The sequence below is a fragment of the Columba livia genome, chromosome 3 (assembly GCF_036013475.1).
Source record: "Columba livia isolate bColLiv1 breed racing homer chromosome 3, bColLiv1.pat.W.v2, whole genome shotgun sequence".
Lineage (NCBI taxonomy): Eukaryota > Metazoa > Chordata > Aves > Columbiformes > Columbidae > Columba > Columba livia.
Window position 1 is genome coordinate 940,543 of NC_088604.1, and position 18,290 is coordinate 958,832.

General features: G+C 67.0%; 2 protein-coding genes across 4 annotated transcripts; one reads left to right on the forward strand and one right to left on the reverse strand.

Annotated features, from left to right (window-relative positions):
- Positions 1-577: 577 nt before the first annotated feature.
- LOC102091777 (uridine-cytidine kinase-like 1) lies at positions 578-11,711 on the reverse strand. Of its 2 annotated transcripts, none has more exons than XM_065055439.1 (14): positions 11,114-11,711; positions 10,407-10,513; positions 10,105-10,275; positions 9,470-9,541; positions 8,992-9,181; positions 8,822-8,883; positions 8,338-8,354; positions 7,520-7,618; positions 2,570-2,663; positions 2,409-2,471; positions 2,080-2,202; positions 1,896-2,003; positions 1,653-1,819; positions 578-1,524 (listed from the first exon to the last, which is right to left on the reverse strand). In XM_065055439.1, the coding sequence occupies exons 1-14, from the start codon at positions 11,367-11,369 to the stop codon at positions 1,521-1,523; spliced, it is 1,533 nt and encodes a 510-aa protein (XP_064911511.1). In that variant the 5' UTR covers positions 11,370-11,711; the 3' UTR covers positions 578-1,520. The 2 variants fall into 2 exon arrangements, with proteins under 2 accessions (XP_064911511.1, XP_064911510.1); XM_065055438.1 differs by having other exon boundaries at positions 1,653-1,809; positions 11,114-11,696.
- Positions 11,712-13,063: 1,352 nt separating this feature from the next.
- SLC30A3 (solute carrier family 30 member 3) lies at positions 13,064-18,196 on the forward strand. Of its 2 annotated transcripts, none has more exons than XM_065055440.1 (8): positions 13,064-13,493; positions 15,363-15,518; positions 15,589-15,735; positions 15,806-15,959; positions 16,506-16,710; positions 16,854-16,959; positions 17,281-17,415; positions 17,515-18,196. In XM_065055440.1, exons 1-8 carry the CDS (start codon positions 13,217-13,219, stop codon positions 17,658-17,660), a joined length of 1,326 nt encoding a protein of 441 aa, XP_064911512.1. In that variant the 5' UTR covers positions 13,064-13,216; the 3' UTR covers positions 17,661-18,196. The 2 variants fall into 2 exon arrangements, with proteins under 2 accessions (XP_064911512.1, XP_064911513.1); XM_065055441.1 differs by having other exon boundaries at positions 13,362-13,493; positions 15,352-15,518.
- Positions 18,197-18,290: the final 94 nt, after the last annotated feature.

Here is an 18,290-nt window from a genome sequence, read left to right on the forward strand (position 1 = left end):
AACCACGCACCCTCAACCCCCGGTACACGGTGGCACCCCCAGCAGGAAGTGTCACCCTTACCCCTCCCACATGCACATGGTGACACCGTTATCACACAACCCCCTCCACAGTGACACCCCAGCACACACCCCTATATACGTGGTGACACCCCATGCTACATGGCACGGTGGCACCCCCAGCACACAGCCCTGCAGACAGTGACACGCCACCACACACCCCCACATGCACAGTGACACCCCAGCACACAGCCCTGCAGACAGTGACACCCCCAGCACACACCCCCACATGCACGGTGACACCCCAGCACACACCCCCACATGCACGGTGACACCCCCAGCACACAGCCCTGCAGACAGTGACACCCCAGCACACACCCCCACATGCACGGTGACACCCCCAGCACACACCCCCACATGCACGGTGACACCCCCATCCCACATGCACGGTGACACCCCCAGCACACACCCTCCAGTATGAAGTGTCATCCTTACCCCTCCCACCCACACAGTGACACCCCCATAGCTGTACAGTGTCCCCCACCCGTCCATGTCCCCACCCAGAAGCAGCAGCCGGGGGTCACGCTGCTCCTTTATTGGGTACAAAACAAGGCAGCGGGGGCAGCGGGGAGGGGCAGCGGATCCTCTGCAGCCGGCAAGGGGGGGCACGGGCCAGGCCCCGGACCCCCACCCCGCTCCGGAGCCGCTGCTGCTCCCGTTCCCCGAGCGGGAGGCAAAGCTGCTGCTGCCCCTTCAAAGAACCTGAGCGACAAGGGCAGCAGTGGGGGGGCAGCCCCGGCCCCCTCACCCCCCCAGGGATGCTGGGCACCGGGGCTGGCCCCCGCAGAGCTGGGAGAGCACCGGGACAACGTTTGAATATCAAACCCTCCTGCCGGCACAGGGCGGGGAGCTAAGGCAGCCCCTGCCCTCCCTGTGCCAGCCCGGAGCCCCCTCGGGCCCCTGTGGGGACAGGGAGGGGATGGAGTGTCAGATCGGTGGGGACAAGGTGGTTCCTTGAGGAGATCCCCAATCCCTGATGTTTTTCAAGTAGCTGGGCTGCCCCGCGGGAGAGCCAGGTGGGCAGCTGCTCTAAATAAATACGAATAAATACAGATTCCAGCAAGGGAGCCTGCCCGGCCCCCCAGCCAGGGCCCGGAGGAAGCGTCGAGGGCACCGCACCCCGTCCCCTCCTCCCCAGGGACGAGGGTGACCGGCCCCTGGGGACACGCCTTGGGGAGAGCACTCCCCACTCCGGCGGGCTGCCATCCCTCCTCCATCCCTCCTCAGGGGGACGATGGGCCCCGCCGGTGGCTGCTCCTGTGAGGCAGAGGGTGGCAGCGAGGGGCTCGTCCTGCAGGCAGGACCATGCCGGGGGGTGGGCACGGGGAGCCCCTCCTGGGGGCAGGGGCCGGCTCCAGGGCCAGCCCGGCCGGTGGCTCCGTGGCCAGCCAGCTCAGCAGTCCATGCCGTCGCTCTCACACCAGGCAGAAGGGCCATCGGTGCCAAAGTATCTGTCCCCAAAGTTACCTGTAGGATGAGGGGACAGAGTGAGGCGATGGCAGCGCCAGCCCCACTGCAGTTCCCTCCCAGCGTGGCCGTGGGGCACCCCAGGGTGAGGGGCTGGGGGCCCGGCCGGTGCCCTTGTCCGCCCTCACCGATGCCCGGGATGATGTGGAACTCCTCGTTGATCCTCTTGTCCACGGCGGTGGTGATGATGTGGACGCGGGGAAAGGCGTAGGCCACGGAGTGCACCCCCATCTCCGCCATCAGCAGCGACAGCAGGAAGATCCTGTCCTCCTGCACGTCGTGGTCCTGCGGGACGCTGAGCCATGATTGCCCGGCCGGCGCCGGCAGAGCCGCGCACCCACGCCCCGGCGCCCGCAGCCCCCCGCCCTCACCAGCAGCACGCGCACGGCCATCATGGCCGCGGCCCCGGTGGACACGGTGCTGTCCATGAGGATGACGTAGTCCTCGCTGATTTCCTTGGGCAGGCGCAGGTAGTGGAGCTGCGGAGGGAAGGAGAGCTGATGGACCATCCTGCGGCGCCAGCAGCTCCATGCCGGCGCAGGAGGGGCCGCTGACCTCGGGCTCCCCCGTGTCCAGGTTGGTCTGGATGAGGATCTTGCCCAGGCGGATGTCCTTGCACACGGCCGTGAGCGCCTGCTCCATGGTCTCCCCTGCGCGCAGGATGGACACGCCTGTGATCTGGGGAAGGGATGGGGACACGTTTGCCTCTCTGGCGAGCTCCCCAGGCTCCGGCAAGGCCTCACGGTGCTTGCCCTTGTGCCGCGGGAGGGGGAACAAGCCCCACCGAGCAGCTGGTCTGCACAGGCAGAGACCCCGGGAGCCACCGGCCCGAGATGGGGCAGCCACGTGCGTGTGGGGAGAAAGGGACCAGCATGACATCTCACCCTCTGCCTGTGGAACCGCTTCCCTTCGTATGTTGTCCCCTGCGGTGTCTCCACAGTGACCGACTGCAGAAAGGGGAGGCGAAGGGGGGCGGATGGACCAGGCCCTGCCTGTCCCGGGGCCAGGAGGGGTACGTGGCCGTACCCGAGGGGCGGTCGCTCACCTTCAGCGGCAGGAAGGAGAGGGCATGTTCAATCAACAGCCTCATCAGGCGCTTGGAGTAGAAGATGAATTCGTCCCTGGTCGTGTCCTTGTTCCTGTTGAGGGAGGACACGTGTGAGACGAGAGCAGAGCCCCCGTGCCACCTGGCAAACGGGGCTCCAGAGACCGGCCGGCAGGGACAGAGCAGCCTGTGCGAACAATTACTGATTGTTAGCGTAACCCAGAGCCGGGACGCTGCCCAGGAAAGACCACACGGTCAAGAAATGTGTCGGATTCCCCTGCAAAGGGGACATGAAGCCCGTCGCAGGTCAGTGGGACGGGATAGTGAAGGGATGCCATGTGAGCCTGCTCCATCCTCCTGGGGACACAGGGACAGTTCAGAGCTGCCTCTGCAGGCTGGCAAAGCGAATAAACCAGCTGCAAATGGAGGGGTGAGCAAAACATCCACAGCCTGACGCTGAGCAGAGTGGAGAAGTGAGCGCGGAGGCGCCGCGGTCCCCGTGCTGAGCACCACCGCTAATCCCCGCCGAACCCCTGCGCGAAGATTTGCAGGGCTGGAGGTTTAGGGTGTAACTGCTGACTGCACGGAAAGACCCCGGAGCACAACGGGGGGAACAGCACAACGTCAGGCAGCACCAGCAGCTCGGGAGTGAGCAGCAAGTGTTTTGCACGGGCCCCATCAGTGGAGCATGGGGAGGAACACGAGCACACCCAGGACAGAGCCCAGCACGGCCGGACAGACACCGGCACGGCAGGACAGACCCCGGTGGGACAGACTGCCGGCTCTGGCAGCACCGCAAGGTGGAAGAGACCAGACCGCACCGCGGCCAAGAGCAGCTGGGCGACCTGACACCCATAATGGAAAACATCTCAACCCATAATGGAAAACATCTCACATGTTCCTACCTCCTCTCCGTTTATGTACCGAGGCAGAGACAAACTCCTGCCAGGAGCCAGGCAGAGCCTGAAATACCTGCCGTTATCACCAATGTCTCGCTATACTCCTCGCGGTCTGTGGTGGCGTTGGCAAAAGAAGCAGCAGCACATTGTAATTTAAGTGCCATTTTACCGAACAACCATCAAGACCAAGCTTCTGGCCGCCTGGCAGAACAATAACCAGGAGGCAGCCGCACACCGAAGGACTGCGCTTAACAAGACGGGGCAGAAATCTGTTTCCTTGGCTGTGACCGGTGTCTGGGGCAGTGCAGCCTGCACATACCCCCGGCGTTTTCTGGAGAACGTAAGGAACAAAGGAACCCTACAGACATGTGCCAGTTGCCAGATGGAAGAGGTGGGACTGGCAAGAGTCCAGAAGAGGCAGAAGGATACCGAATATTTTTACTCTGTATTTTAGGACATCATCTGCCACTTCTCACATCACGCCACGATGACAGACAGCCCCGCCAACAGCGCGGGGAGAAGGATAAACAGGCAATACTATCCCGAGATGTTTGTGCAGCCAGAGCTGGGCAGCTCGTGCCCCAGAGCTCTGCGGTGAGCGGAACACCCGGCCGACGGGGACAGTTCCAGCACGCCTGGGGACAGCGGGGACCCCCGGAGAAGTCAGAACATCAGTTCTGGTCTGCAAGAACCAGGTGCCCGGCCAATGAGCTCTGCAGCGCGGGCTGTCAGCATGCACGCTCACCCACGGCGGGGTTCACCCCCACGCTGCCAGGGGTGGGACTCACCCCCACGGGTGGGATTCACCCCCACACTGCCAGGGGTGAGATTCACCCCCATGCATGAGATTCACCCCCACACTGCCAGGGGTGGGACTCACCCCCACACTTGCCCATGGGTGGGATTCACCCCCACGCTTGCCCACGGGTGGGATTCACCCCCACGCTTGCCCACGGGTGGGATTCCCCCACAGGTGGGATTCACCCCCACAATTCCCCAGGGGTGGGATTCACCCATGGGTGGGACTCACCCACAAGCTCCCCCATGGGTGCGATTGACCCCCACGCTTGCCCACAGGTGGGATTCCCCCCAAGATGGGATTCCCCCCATGGTCCCCCACAGCTCGGTGAAGCCGGGCCGAGCTCCAGGTGTGCAGCCCGGCATCACGAGCGGCCTCTCGCAGTGACACCGGTGACAAGCCGTGCACCGGCCGTCAGCCCCGGGCTGCTCTGCCATGGCCAGGCCATTGTTCAACCCCTGTCCTGGGGGGGACAGGCCCATTGGTGCTGCCACAGGGGCAGGTTCCCCTGCAGCCGTCCTGGGGATGGAGGAACATCCTCGGTCCCTGCACCAAAGCCCCAGCGTGCCTCCCTTTCTGTGCAGGGGGGAAGACACCGAGAAACTTCTCACCTAGGGGACAAGCAAGAGACGTGAAGGGAAGGGGTGGGCTGCTTGGAAGGGCAGCACTCACCCCCCACAGAGGCTGAGGACCCTCCCCATGGTGCTGAACACTGGCCCAGGCTGCCCGGGGAGGTTGTGGAGTCTCCTTCTGTGCAGACATTCCAACCCGCCTGGACACCTTCCTGTGTAACCTCATCTGGGTGTTCCTGCTCCATGGGGGGATTGCACTGCATGAGCTTTCCAGGGCCCTTCAACCCCTGGCATTGTGTGATTCTGTGTGACTCTGAGAACACGTCGCTCTGCCCGTCGCTGAGGCACCAACAGCCACACGCTGCAGTGCAGGACAACGTGTCCTGCCAGAGCACAAAGTCCAAGGGCTCAGCCAGAGCGGACTCGCCAGGAGAGGCGGGTGGCGCAGGGGATGGCCCACGACCTTCCCCCGTGGGTGGTACCCGGTGGCAGCGGTGGAAAGGAACCGCTGTGCCCTGTGGCAAAGGGAGCCCAAGGTGCCTCGGGGCTGTTGGGGCAGGAAGGGCTGTTTGGGTGCTGCAGGGTCCCGACGTGTAGCACAGAATCACAGAATGTCCTGAGCCGGAAGGACCCACAGATCATGGAGTCCCACTGCTGTCCCTGCACAGGACACCCCGCAGGTCACCCCGTGTGTCTGAGGACGGTGTCCAGTCTCTTGTTGAACACTGTCAGGTTGGGCCGTGACACCTCCCTGGGGAGCCTGTTCAGTGCCCAGCACCTCTGGGGAAGAACCTTTTCCTCATGTCCCACTGACCCCCCCAGCACATCTCCTGCCACTGACTTTGGAGATCTACACCTGATACCAAAGCATCTTGTAAGTTGGAAGATATGATTCACACCCTTATTACCCTGCCCATCATGAATAAAATAATTCAGCCGCTCCAGTGCGGGACTATTTTTCAGTTTCTGCCTCTCCGCAATAACAGAAAATCCCTCTGGAAACCACTCCTCCCCGAGATGCCGAGCCTGGGTCTGCCACGGCTGTACTCAGCGAGACGCTCATCTGCTGCCGCAGCGTCACGTTCCAGCAGGGCCCTGCAGACAGACGGCTGGAGCTCGGCGGAGCCTCCGGTGCTGAGCAGCAGGGAAACGCTGTTGGCTGGCAGCGGCTGCGCACGGCAGGACGGACACAGGGATGCGGAGGGGAATAGCTGGCTCACGGCCCTGGCACAGCCACAGGGTTTGGTGTGCCGGGCACCCGAAAGGCAGCGCCGGGGAACACAGCCCCCCGCAAGGGATGAAGATGAGAGACCAGGTTTGCCAGGACACAGTAACGTCACACGCAGGGCTGCGGGAAGCTTGGTGAAGGGTGCGTGTTTTATCCCCCCAGGCAGGGAGCAGCGTTTCTGGAGCAGAGGAAGCCCAGAGGGTCACACATGAGGAGCATCAACAATTCCACGCCGCACCGAAGTCACGGGCGCTGCCAAGTATCACCTACAGGCACCAGCACTACCAGCTGCCTTGCTGTCACCAAACACAGAAACTTTCTGCCGGGAGAGCTGCTCAGCTCGGAGCCGCCGGTGACAGCGCTGCCGCAGTACCCGTGCGTTCCCGGGCTGCGGCAGGATTTGAGGGGGTGGCTGACAGGCCAAGTCAACGCCCCCTCATAAACGTGGTATTTTTCATTTACCATCTGGAAGAGGCAAAGTCTGCCCTCCCCAGCCCTGCCGCTTGCGTCCTTACCCAGCTCCGCGGCACCGCCGGCTCCGGCACAGCCTGCCGGGGTCACCCCCTCCCGCCCCGGAACAAACTCCTAAGTCTAAGCAGATTAAGGTTATTAGACGCTTGTGGCATGAAGACGAAGGCACAACAGGCTATTCCTGGCCAGCAAAGGGACGCAGACTTCAAGGAGGAAGACGGATCCAGCTCTCGTTCCCCCAGAGCAGCGCACGGCAGCCTCACGGTGCTGGCTCTGCCGAGGGGGCGGGAGCAGCCGCAGGTAACGGGACGGCTCAGACGGGGCAGGCTGCACACAAAGACTCGCATTCTTCTCTCCCTGAGTGACCCCGATAAGGTAAAACTGCTCCTTTGTGAGCAAACAACGTTCAGCCTCTGGAGGGCTGTTCCCCCATTGACCAGAGAGCACCAACAGCGGATGAGCTCAAGAAATCCACTCAGGCTGTGAAGAAGCTGCTGCCAAAGCACTAAAGCAAGAAGGTACTGGAGGGACATTGTCACATCTCCTCCAAAGTTGACTCTACGCTAACGCTGCTGTCACCAGGGAAAAAGGGAGCACTGCCAGGGAGTGAAAAGACAAAGCGAGTGGCAAACCCAGGACACAGCAGCCTTGATCCCTTCTGCCAGCTGGCTGCAAAGCCAAGTGCCTGGGGACAGGGACAGCAAGGCCACCTCACCCCGTGCCGCCAGCTCCTGGGCTGTGCTCCAGCTCAGAGAGCTAAGCAGCGCCTCTCATGGTGAGAAAAGCCTTCCTGTGGCTCAAAAGTCACCCCGGGCAGATGTGCCCAGCATCTGTAGGCCAGAGCAGTTCTGCCCTGAGGAAACACCTGCATCTGAAGCCCTAAAGGCAGAGGAGGGAAAACCAACACTGGGATTTGTAGTATGATCCTACAGACCCTCTGTGAGGGACACGGAGGAAACCCCGCGGGAGGCCAGGACCCACCTGATGATGGTGTGCATGCCCCGCACCTGCGGCGTGTTCTCCAGCACGCTCAGCGTCTTCGGCAGCGGCTGCCCTTGGTGGGCAGAGGCCAGGGCTGCCCTGCAACGAGGAAGCAGCGGTCAGAGCAGCACGGCACACGCACGCGGAGCCGCCGCGCTGGAGCCCCCGGAGCAGGATGTGTCCCCTGACCTCCTCCTCCCGGAGAGCCCACTGCATGGGCTGAGCACCAGAAAGAGCTCGGCCTCCCCACCCTGATCTCCAGGAAAGCCCCACACCTGATACCAGGTACGAGATCCCAAAGCAGCAGCATCCCATGAAACTGGGGCAAATCTCCCTCGACCACAAACTGCAGCAGCCCCCGCGCACACCAGGTGCTGCCAGAACTGGGAGCAGCAGCTCTGCATGGGCAAGATCTGGCTACGTGCCCTGGGACACACTGGGTCACACTGGGGCACGAGGACCGTCCCAGCGGGGCTGCCTGTGTGGTGTCCCCAAGAACGGAGGGGGGCTGTCCAGGGCACTGCTCCCACAGAAAGGAGCAGCCTGGGGGACTTGTGGTGGATGCACTCCACATTCAGGACACGAACTGAGCTCAGAAAGGGACAGGAGCAGCGCAGGGAGCCAGTCACACGAGCTCTGGTGGGATGGGTCATGGGGAGACAACCCCCAAGGAGCTGCACGGGGGGGCAGCCACCGCAGCAGCCGAGGAGGAGAAACTATGCCGAGGTGTCCCTCCAAGCAGGACTCGGGCAGGAGTGGGTGCTGGCAGCCCCCCCAGCCCAGCACCAGCCCCTCTGTGCCATCATGTCCTCACGTACCTGACGGTGATCTCGCGCTGGGCGGCAGAGCAGAGTCGTCCCGAGTGGCACAAGGGGAAAAAGAGGACACGCAGTCACTGCACCGGCCTGGCACAGCCACCGGCAGCCCCGGGCCGGCTCCCAGCCCATCTCCTGGGGCTAAACCACGGCTGGGCGCAGCAAGGGTGGGCTGCTGGGGGGCAGCCAGCGGTGAGCGGGGTGGGGACAGCTGGGACGGGGAGAGCTGACTGGGACCGAGGAGACAGCAAGTGAACAAGGCCAGGCACTCCAGGGGCAGGCACTGCGCCCAGACCCATCGCCGTTTCCCCACACCCCGTCTCACGGCTCTGCCTGCCCCAAGAGCTGCACTTTTGTAAAGAGAGTGGTGACAATGAGCCCCTCGGGGTGCCCAGGAGCACGGGGCTGTGAGCAGCTGCACCCTCCCCTCTGCACACAGAACCCTCCTCTTCCTCGCCCGGCCAGCAGCAGCAGCCAGCCCCCTCACCTTCTCCAGCTGGCTGTGCACGTGCTGCACAATGAGGTCCAGGGCCACTGAGTTCTCCCCACCTGACGGGAGAGCAGAGAAGCCGGGTCGGGCAGCGCCGAGCTGAGCCCGGCACAGGGCACCCGCTCCCGATGCTCAAGTCAGGCCCGGCAAACCCGGCGCGGCCTCACCCCGCGGCACCACGATGTCGGCCACCTGCACGGTGGGCTCGATGTACTGCTCGAAGGCCGGCTTCACGAACTTCTGGTACTGCTTGATGACGCCCACGATGTCGCGCCCACGCTCCATGATGTCGCGTTGCAGCCGCCGCACCAGCCGGATGTCGGAGTCCGTGTCCACAAACACTTTCATGTCCAGGAGCTGGAAAACTGGGAGGGGTGAGCACCCCCTCGGCAGCCCCGGCTCGCTCGCTGTGCCCACGGCCCGGCCAGCTCTGAACCCCACAGCGATGGCACCCAGCGCTGACCCCCAAATCCTCTGACACCGAGGTGCTCTGCCAGCAAGCAGCAGGTGACCCCCCCTCTGCAGCCCCCAGCAGTGGTGAGAGCTGGGCCAGGACAGCATCCCCGTCACCCGCAGCGCAGCTCCGTGCGCCTCCTCCCACGCCATGCACCGAGATGGGCCACCGGCCGCATCAGGCAGCGATACCTTCAGCAACTCCTTGTTTGCAAAAGCCAGTATCCCTTCAAACACGATGACGTTGGCTCCATACACCGTTTTCTGCGGGCAGATAAGAGCAGAACTCGTCCTGACCCCTCGCACACACTGCAGCAACGCCAATGCTTGGCACACACAGCCCCCCGTGGCTGGGACTCCCCATAACCGTCCCACCTCATCCAACCTTTAAGGGCCCTTAACCCTCACCCTGCACTCAATACCCCAGCCCGGCACCAACCCAGAACCCCGAGCTTTGCTCCAGAACCCCAAACCTCTGCCCGGCGCCCTCCCCCAGCCCCCGCCTCCCTGTGCTCCTCCTCCACACTGCAGCGTGTCCCCAAACCCCACGCTGACCCCTGCTTCCATGTCCCCGTGCTCCCTCCCCATCCCCACACCCCCAGTTCCCCCAGAGTTACCCCCATACCCAATGGCCCTCAGCCCCTCCCTCCCTCTACCCCACTAGGCCCCACAGTGCCCACCCTCTCTGCTCCTGCCCCCTATCCCTTCCCAGGGGCTCCCCCAGCAGCATCCAGCCCCTCCGGCACCCAGCCTGGCTCCCCTGCGGCATCCGACCCCCCCGGCTCCCCTGCGGCATCCGGCCCCCCCGGCTCCCCTGCGGCACCCACCCACTCGCGGCGGCGGCTGTGCGTGGTGAAGTCGTACACCGGCACCTTCACGCTCTTGCCCTTCTTGAGCTTGCGGAGGACACTGACGAGCAGCTCGAAGTCAAAGGCGTCGGGGTGGTCAAAGTTGTAGTCGCTGCGGGCGGCCAGCGCCTGCTGCCCCTCGTCCAGCACCTGCGGGCACCGGCACCGCTCAGCACCAGACCGGACCCCAACCCACAGCACTGTCACTGCTCAGCACCATGCCAGCCCCCCAGCTCATGGCCCCCATCACCGCCAGCACCACGCTGCCCCCCCATCCTCACCTTGTAGAAGGAGTCCATGGAGAGCAGCACGACCCAGGGCACGTCCAGCGCCTCGATGATCCGCGTCGCCACGGTTGTCTTGCCAGAGGCGCTGCCGCCGCACAGGCCTGGTGGGAGCAGGTGGTGGCACCGCGGTGGCCATGGTCCAGATTCGGCTTCGTCATGACCCCAGCCTGGCCCCATCCCTTTCCCAGCCTGGCCCCGGCTCCATCCCTCCTCAGTCCCGGCCCCATGCTTTCCACTGTTCGGGTTCCATCCCTCCCCTCCCCAGCTTCATCCCTCCCAAGCCGCGGCTCCATCCCATCTCTGGCCCCGGCTCCATCCCATCTCCGGCCCCGGCTCCATCCCCGCCCGGCCCCGGCTCCATCCCCGCCCGGCCCCGGCTCCATCCCCTGCCCGGCCCCGGCTCCATCCCCTGCCCGGCCCCGGCTCCATCCCCTGCCCGGCCCCGGCTCCATCCCATCTCCGGCCCCGGCTCCATCCCCGCCCGGCCCCGGCTCCATCCCCGCCCGGCCCCGGCTCCATCCCCTGCCCGGCCCCGGCTCCATCCCCTCCCCGGCCCCGGCTCCATCCCCTCCCCGGCCCCGGCTCCATCCCCTGCCCGGCCCCGGCTCCATCCCCTCCCCGGCCCCGGCTCCATGCCCTCCCCGGCCCCGGCTCCATCCCTGCCCGGCCCCGGCTCCATCCCTCCCGGCGCCGCCGCTCACCGATGACGAAGGCCTCGTCCACGGGCGCGCCGGTCTCGCTGTACCAGGGCGGCCGCCCGGCGGTGTAGATGGTCCGCTTGCTGGTGCGCAGCAGCGGCGGCTCGGGCTGGCACTGGCTGGCGGTTCGGCGCCGCGGGGCCGGGCCCAGGGGCAGCCGGCTGAGCAGCGAGCCCAGCGGGCCGGGGCCGGGGCCGGGGCTGCGCTCGGCGCCCGCCGCGCCCCAGGCTCCGCGCCGCTCCTCCGCGCCCGCCGCCATCTCCCCGCGCCGGGCGGGCCGGCTCGCGGGGGCTGCCGGGACGGGACGCGGCCGCACGAGGCTCCCGGCGGCCCCCGCGGCCCCGCCCCGCGCGGAGCCGGGACAGCCGGAGCGGGACCGGGACCCCGAGGGCCCCGCGCCCGACACCCGCGGGCCGGTGGAGCCGAGCCCCGCTGGGGCCCCCGGGCAGCCCCCGCACCGGCCGCTGCCCGGGACCACGACATGGGGCTCCGGAGACCCCAGCGCCTCCCTGTGCCCGTGTCACCCCCGCACTGAGGAGCGTGTCCCCGTGCTCAAAGGGACCCGCTAGGGGTGCAGTTTGTGCCCGTGGCTTCTGGTCCCATCTCTGGGCACCCCTGGCAGAGCCCGGCTCCCTCTGCCCTTCTCCAGCAGGTGTTTCCACACCTGGATCCCATCCCATCCCACCCATCCCATCCCATGCCATCCCATCCCACCCCACCTATCCCATCCCATCTGATCCCGCCCATCCCACCCCATCCCACTCCATCCATCCCACCCCATCCCAACCCATCCCATCCCGTCCCATCCCATCCCATCCCATCCCTGCTCCAGGCTGAGCAGCTCCAACCCCTCGGTGACCCCTCGCTGTGCTCTCTCCCGTCTGTCCATATCCCTCCTGTACAGAGGAGCCCAGTGCTGGGCCCCGTGCTGAGCAGAGGGAAGGACCATTCCCTCTCTCCCGTTCCTGATAACCCTCCTCATACAGCCCAGGACACCGTTCGCCACCATCGCAACAAGGGCACGTTCCTGGTTCACAGTCAACTTGGTGTCCACCAGCAGCCCCGGGGCCTTTTTGGCTGAGCAGCTTTCCAACTGGGCGGCCCCGGCACGCACTGGTGCTCTGGGGTTGTTCCTCCCCAGGGACAGGACTTTGTGCTTCCCCTCACTGAGCCTCACGAGGTTCCTGCCCCCCCATTTCTCCAGCCTCTCCGTACCCCTCTGCACTGTTGAGCAGCACAACCCCTTTGTCCCAGCTCCATGTCACCTCCAAACTTGCTGCCGGTACACCCTGCCCCATCCTCCAGATGATTAATGGAAATGTTAAATCATACTGGACCTGGTACTGACCCCGGGGTACACTGGTTGTTACTGGTCTCCAGCTGGACTTAGTGCTGCTGATCCCCAGGCTCTGGGCCAGTTCTCAGTGACCTCACTCATGCAGCCCCACAGCCATGGCTTCTGCAGGAGGATCTCATGGGACAGTGTCAAAATCCTTCCCAAAGTCCAGGTAGACAACGCCCACTGCGCTCCCCACGTCTGCCAGCCCTGCCATTTCATCACGGAAGGTGCTCGGGTTGGCCAGGCCTGACCTCCCGCTGCCGAAGCCAGGCTGGCTTCTCCTGATTACTTTCTTGTGCTTAGAAATGGTTCCTGAGATTAGTTGTTCCACCACCTGCTTCCCACGGATGGAGGCGGGGGGACCCCTCTGTACCTAAACTGTCCCCGCGTATCTGAGCAGTCCCCTTGTACCCAAACAGCCCCCACATAAAAGCAGTTCCCCCTACACAAACACTTCCCGCGTGTCCAGGCAGCTCTCCCGTACCCGAGCAGCCCCCAAGCCCGCCAGCTCCCCGGTGCAAGTCAACCAGAGCCCCCGCACTGCCCTGGCCGCCGGCACCCCCGGCAGGGCTGCTGCTGCCGCCCGGTGCAGCGTCCGCGAGGTCACGCCCACGCCCCCCCGTGCCCTCGGCTGGTGTCTCTGTGGGACCACGGGCTGGACCCTCTCCGCCACCCCATCTCGGGGCGGCGGCACGGCCGGATGGGACCCCCCGCCCCGGGGAGCCCGGGGGTGCGGCTTCTCCCTCCCCCCGAGGAGGGGCGTGGCCATGGGGGCATGGCCAGGGGTGTGGCCCCACCCCCGGCTCCTCTCTCCCTTTGCCCTGCGGGTCTGTGTGGCAGGTGCTGCAGCAGGGGGCGGGGCCGCGGCAGGGGGGCGGGGCCACGGTGGGGCGGGGCACGGCAGGAGGCGGGGCCTCGGCCGTCCCGGCGGCTGGTGCCCGCGGTGCTGCTCGCTCCCGGCATGGAGCCACCGACCGGCACCGAGAGCGCCCGCCTGGTCAGCCCGAGGGGCGACCGCGCCGACGGCAGCCTGCGCCTCAAGAGGTACCGCCAGCACCGGCACCCATCGCCCCAGCACCTCCATCACTCCCGGCACCTCCATCACTCCCGGCACCTCCATCACCCCCGGCACCCCATCGCCCCGGCACCTCCTTCACTAGCACCTCCAGCACCTCCATCACCCCCGGCACCTCCATCATTCCCGGCACTGGCACCTCCGTCGCCAGCACTTCCAGCACCCCCATCACTCCCGGCACCGGCACCCATCGCGCCGGCACCTCCATTACCCATGGCACCCATCACCCCGGCCCCTCCATCACAGGCACCCACATCGCCCCCGGCACTGGCACCCCATTGCCGGCACCTCCGTGAGCCCTGGCACCGCACGTCCAGCACCCCCATAGCCCCCGGCACCCCCAGCACCACCATCACCCCCGGCACACGCACGTCCATCACTTGGATCCCGGCACCGCCATCGTCCCACCACCCGCAGCACCTCCATCACGGCACCTCCATGACCCTCTCACCACCACCCCCACCAGCCCGGCACTGCCACCCCCGGCACCCCATCACCCCCTGCTAGCGCCACCACCCCCCAGTGCCCCCACAACCCCTGGCACCGCCACCTCCATCATCCCCTGCATCTGTAACCCTCGATATCTCCGCACCCGCACTGCCGGCACCGGGTCCCCCTTCACCCCTGGTTCCCCCATCCTCCCGGTCTCCTCGGTTCCCGCACCTCCGGCAGCGCCAGCTCCCACCCCCCGGGACCCGCAAGCCCCCGGCATGTCCAGCACTGCCCAGCTCCCACGCCTCCCACCCTCCGACACCGGCACCCCCGGCACGTCCGTCCCCGCCAGCCCCCGCACCCTCATCCATCTGTCACGGACACCCGCACCTCCGCAGACCCCGAGCCAGCTCTGACCGTCCGTACACCGGCACCTCCTTCCAGCCCACACCGGCACCCGCACCCCCTGAACCGGCACCCACCCCTTTCCCGGTACCGGTAACTCCATCCCAGTGGAACCAGCATCCCCCCGTGAGCCCCCCTCGGCTGTCCGGCCGGCTGGTACCGGCACTCAAACATCACCCACCCGCACCGGTACCGTCCATCCATCACCTCCCCGCACCAGTACCTTCCATTCACCGCCTCCCCACACGGGCACACAGTCCATCAGCGCCCTGAGCCCCGGCCCCCGCTCGCCCCCCGCTTCCCACGCCTCACATCCCCGCACCGCCGCCGCGTCCAGCAGCCCGGCCCCAGACATGCCGGTCCCACCGGCACCTCCGCCGCAGGCACTCGCTCCCGCAGCGCTACCGACCCCGGCCCCGCCATCCCCCGCCCCGTCCGGGCTCCCCGCGGAACCGCCGCACAACCCGGCTGAAGCGGGCAGCTCCGGCTACGGGGAGCCGGGGCCGGACCGTCCCCCGAGCACCGACCCGAACCCCGGGAGCCCCGCGACGACTCTCCTCCGCCACCGGCGGCCCCCTGGCTGCCCGTCCCCACGGGGCGCTCGGCCGCCGCGGGCCCGGCTCCTCCGTACGTTCCCGGTGCCCCGCCGGCGGCCCAGCCGCGGAGCCCGGTGCGGCAGCGGGACCCGCCGGTGGGCCGGGGCGGGGGCGCAGCCCGCGGGGACCGCAGCCGCCGCCGTTGTTACCGGCTGCAGCGAGGCTGGGGCGGGCACACGGCACGGCCCCCTGGACCGGCCCGGGCACCGGGACACCCCCGCCGGGGTCGCACGGACCGGGCCGGGGTACCGAGAGAGGTAGCGCCGTGTGCCCGGAGCTCGGCAGTGGCCCGGCCAGCGGGAGCCCCGGGCCAGACTGTGGCTACCGGGAGTCCCGGGGGTGCCGGGGAGGGGCACCGGGAGCCGGTGCGGGCGGCTGTGACCCTCGGCCCCAGTCTCTTTGCAGGCTCTCCAGAGACCCTGGCACCACCGCGCCCCCCGGCTCCCCACTGCTGGTGCAGCCCCCTCGCCCCCAGCCCCGGCCAGGGGAGGCTCCAGGCCCGCCGGCAGCTGAGCATCGCCTGCATCCTCTGCTGTGTCTTCATGGTCGGGGAGGTGATAGGTAACGGCGGGACAGGGACAGGTATGGGGGGCTGCCAGGGCACAGGGTGCCAGCTGCTCTGCACCCGCAGGCGGGTACCTGGCCCACAGCCTGGCCATCATGACGGACGCAGCCCACCTGCTGACGGACGTGGGCAGCATGTCCGTCAGCCTTTTCTCCCTCTGGGTCTCCACCCGCCCGCCCACCAAGACCATGAGCTTCGGCTGGCACCGCTCGGGTGAGCCGGGGGGCACGGCTCTGTGGGACCCCCACTGCTGGGGTGGGTGCTGACGGCTCCCATCCCGCAGAGACGCTGGGCGCGCTGGCCTCTGTCCTCTCCATCTGGGTTGTGACCGGCGCCCTTGTCTACCTGGCGGCCGCCCGCATTGTCAGCAACGACTACGAGATTGAGGCACGAGCCATGCTGGCTACTTCCGCCTGCGCTGTCGGCGTCAACCTGGTGTACGTCCCACACAGGGCTGTGTGCACACGCGGCCCCCGCGCGCTCCTGGCCTTGGCCCTGGCCTCCCCTCCCACAGCCCTGCCCCACCTGTGCCCTTGGTACCCCAAGACCCCCAGCCCTGGCTCTCAGGTCACCTTCTGTCCCTGTGCCTTGTGTCTCCAAGCACTGCCTCCCCCTATTCCCTGTCCACCATACGCTGCCGGCTTCCAGCCTGTGTCCATACATACTCCAGCCACACATCCCCTGGACACCCAAAAGCAGCACCCCCACCCTGCGCCATGCCCAGACGGAGCCCTGGCACGTGCTCCAGGTCCAAATCCCTGCCCTGTTCCCACGCATCTCCCTTGGGTGCTGCAGCTGCCCCATCCCGGCTGGCTCTCCAGCCCTGCGCCATGGTGGGACTCTGCCCTCCAACTCTCCACCCTCCTGGGCCATGTGTGTCCCTGCCCGTGTCCCCTCTGCCTGTGCTGTGCGGGCACTGCTGCCTGCGTGTGGGTGCGGACAGGGCCAGCACCGCAGCACTGAGCCAGCCCTGCTCCCCCCAGCATGGCCCACATCCTGCACCAGTCCCCCGCCGGCCATGGCCACAGCACGGGGGGCTACGAGCAGCTGGAGAGCGCTGGGGGCTGCCTGCCCGGCCGTGCCCCCCTGCCCGGCAGCACCAGCGTCCGTGCGGCCTTTGTCCACGTGGTGGGGGACCTGCTGCAGAGCCTCGGTGTCCTTGTGGCTGCCACCATCATCTACTTCAAGGTGCCTGGGCTGGACTCCCCTACACTGCCTGTTGGAACAACTCCCCCAGCCCCACGCGGGGTGCTGGGGGGCACTGGAACCCCAATCCTCTGCCCCCTGACCCCACACTGTGCCCAGCCTCACACAGCCCATGTTCCCTGCAGCCCCAGTGCAAGATCGCAGACCCCATCAGCACCCTCTTCTTCTCGGTCTTCGTCCTCGGCTCCACCTTCACCATCCTCAGAGACGTCTTCAGAGTCCTCATGGAAGGTGAATGGTGGACAAGGAGGGTGTGGGGCCACGGGTGCAGGGTGCAAGGGGCTGGGGGGGTGCAATGGGCTAGGGGGGTGCAGGGGGCTGGGGGGCCACAGGAGCTCCTCAGGGCTGCAGCTGGTACAGCCCCTCACCACCCAGTGCCCCACTCTGTCCTTCCCTGGCCACTTGAGACCCCCCAGCCCAGGCAAACGGCCCTGTGGTGAGAAGCTGCCTCACCCTGGAGCCACCGTCCCCAGCCTGGGGAAGCCCCCACCCCGGTGACCCCGCTGGGGGCTGGGGCCGGGTCTGCCCCTCCATGACCAGGCGCTGCCGCAGGGACGCCACGGGGCATCGAGTTCGACACGGTGAAGGAAGCGCTGCTGGGGGTGCGCGGGGTGAAGGGCACCCACGACCTGCACCTCTGGGCGCTGACGCTGAGCCACCACGCCGTGCCGGTGCACGTGGCTGTGGGTGAGTGCCCCCCAGCACCCACAGCCCCGGGCACGGCGGGAGGGACCCGCTGGCTGCCCACACAGCGGGTGCTGAGCCGCGCTGTCCCGCTGTCCCCAGACGCCAGCGCCGACCCCGAGATGGTGCTGCAGGAAGCCACCAGCCAGCTGCAGAGCAAGTTCGGCTTTGCCGCGTGCACGGTGCAGGTGGAGCGGTACCAGGAGGAGATGGCAGCCTGCCGGCACTGCCAGGACCCCCGTGCCTGAGCCCCCACCCGCCGCACAGCCGGGTCGGGCCTGGCCTGGTCTCCATCCCATGGGCGAGCAGAACTGGCCCTGGAGCAGGGGGTGCAGCACGGGAGTGGGGACGGCCACGGGGTGTCCCTGTGCTGCACCCACCTGCTGCTGCGGAGCCCTGGGGGGGACAGTGCCCCCGAGGGTGCAGGGGCTGGGGCACAGGGACACACAGCCTGACCCCTGCAGCACAGGGGCTCCCCTGGGAATCCGCACCCCCAGCTGTGCCGGGAGGGGACCAGCCCCAAAGGAGGGGGGTCCTGCCCCAAAGGAGGGGGGACCAGCCCCAAAGGAGGGGGGTCCTGACCCAAAGGAGGGGGGGTCCTGCCCCAAAAGAGCGGGGGACCAGCCCCAAAAGAGGGGGGAGCCCTGCCCCAAAGGAGGGGGGGACCAGCCCCAAAGGAGAGGGGTCCTGACCCAAAGGAGTGGGGGTCCTGCCTCACCACATGTCCCCCCGCAGAGCCCTGTTGTCCCCTGCAGGAGAGGGGACAGGAGGGAGCCACTGCCGAAGGGCCCAAGGAAGTGAGGGGACATCCCCCGGGGGGGATCCCAGCCTCAGCTGCGGCCCCAGCTGCTCCTGTGCCCCATGGGCTGTGGGCCAGG

Coding starts and splice junctions, on each gene's coding strand:
- LOC102091777 (XM_065055438.1), bottom strand. CDS start 11,369: ATGGCGGCGGGCGCGGAGGAGCGGCGCGGAGCCTGGGGCGCGGCGGGC. Junction 10,276..10,406: donor CCATGGACTCCTTCTACAAG/GTGAGGATGGGG, acceptor CGGTGCCCGCAG/GTGCTGGACGAGGGGCAGCA. Junction 1,525..1,652: donor CCACATCATCCCGGGCATCG/GTGAGGGCGGAC, acceptor CTCATCCTACAG/GTAACTTTGGGGACAGATAC.
- SLC30A3 (XM_065055440.1), top strand. CDS start 13,217: ATGGGGGCATGGCCAGGGGTGTGGCCCCACCCCCGGCTCCTCTCTCCC. Junction 15,519..15,588: donor CATGGTCGGGGAGGTGATAG/GTAACGGCGGGA, acceptor CTGCACCCGCAG/GCGGGTACCTGGCCCACAGC. Junction 15,736..15,805: donor CTTCGGCTGGCACCGCTCGG/GTGAGCCGGGGG, acceptor CCCATCCCGCAG/AGACGCTGGGCGCGCTGGCC.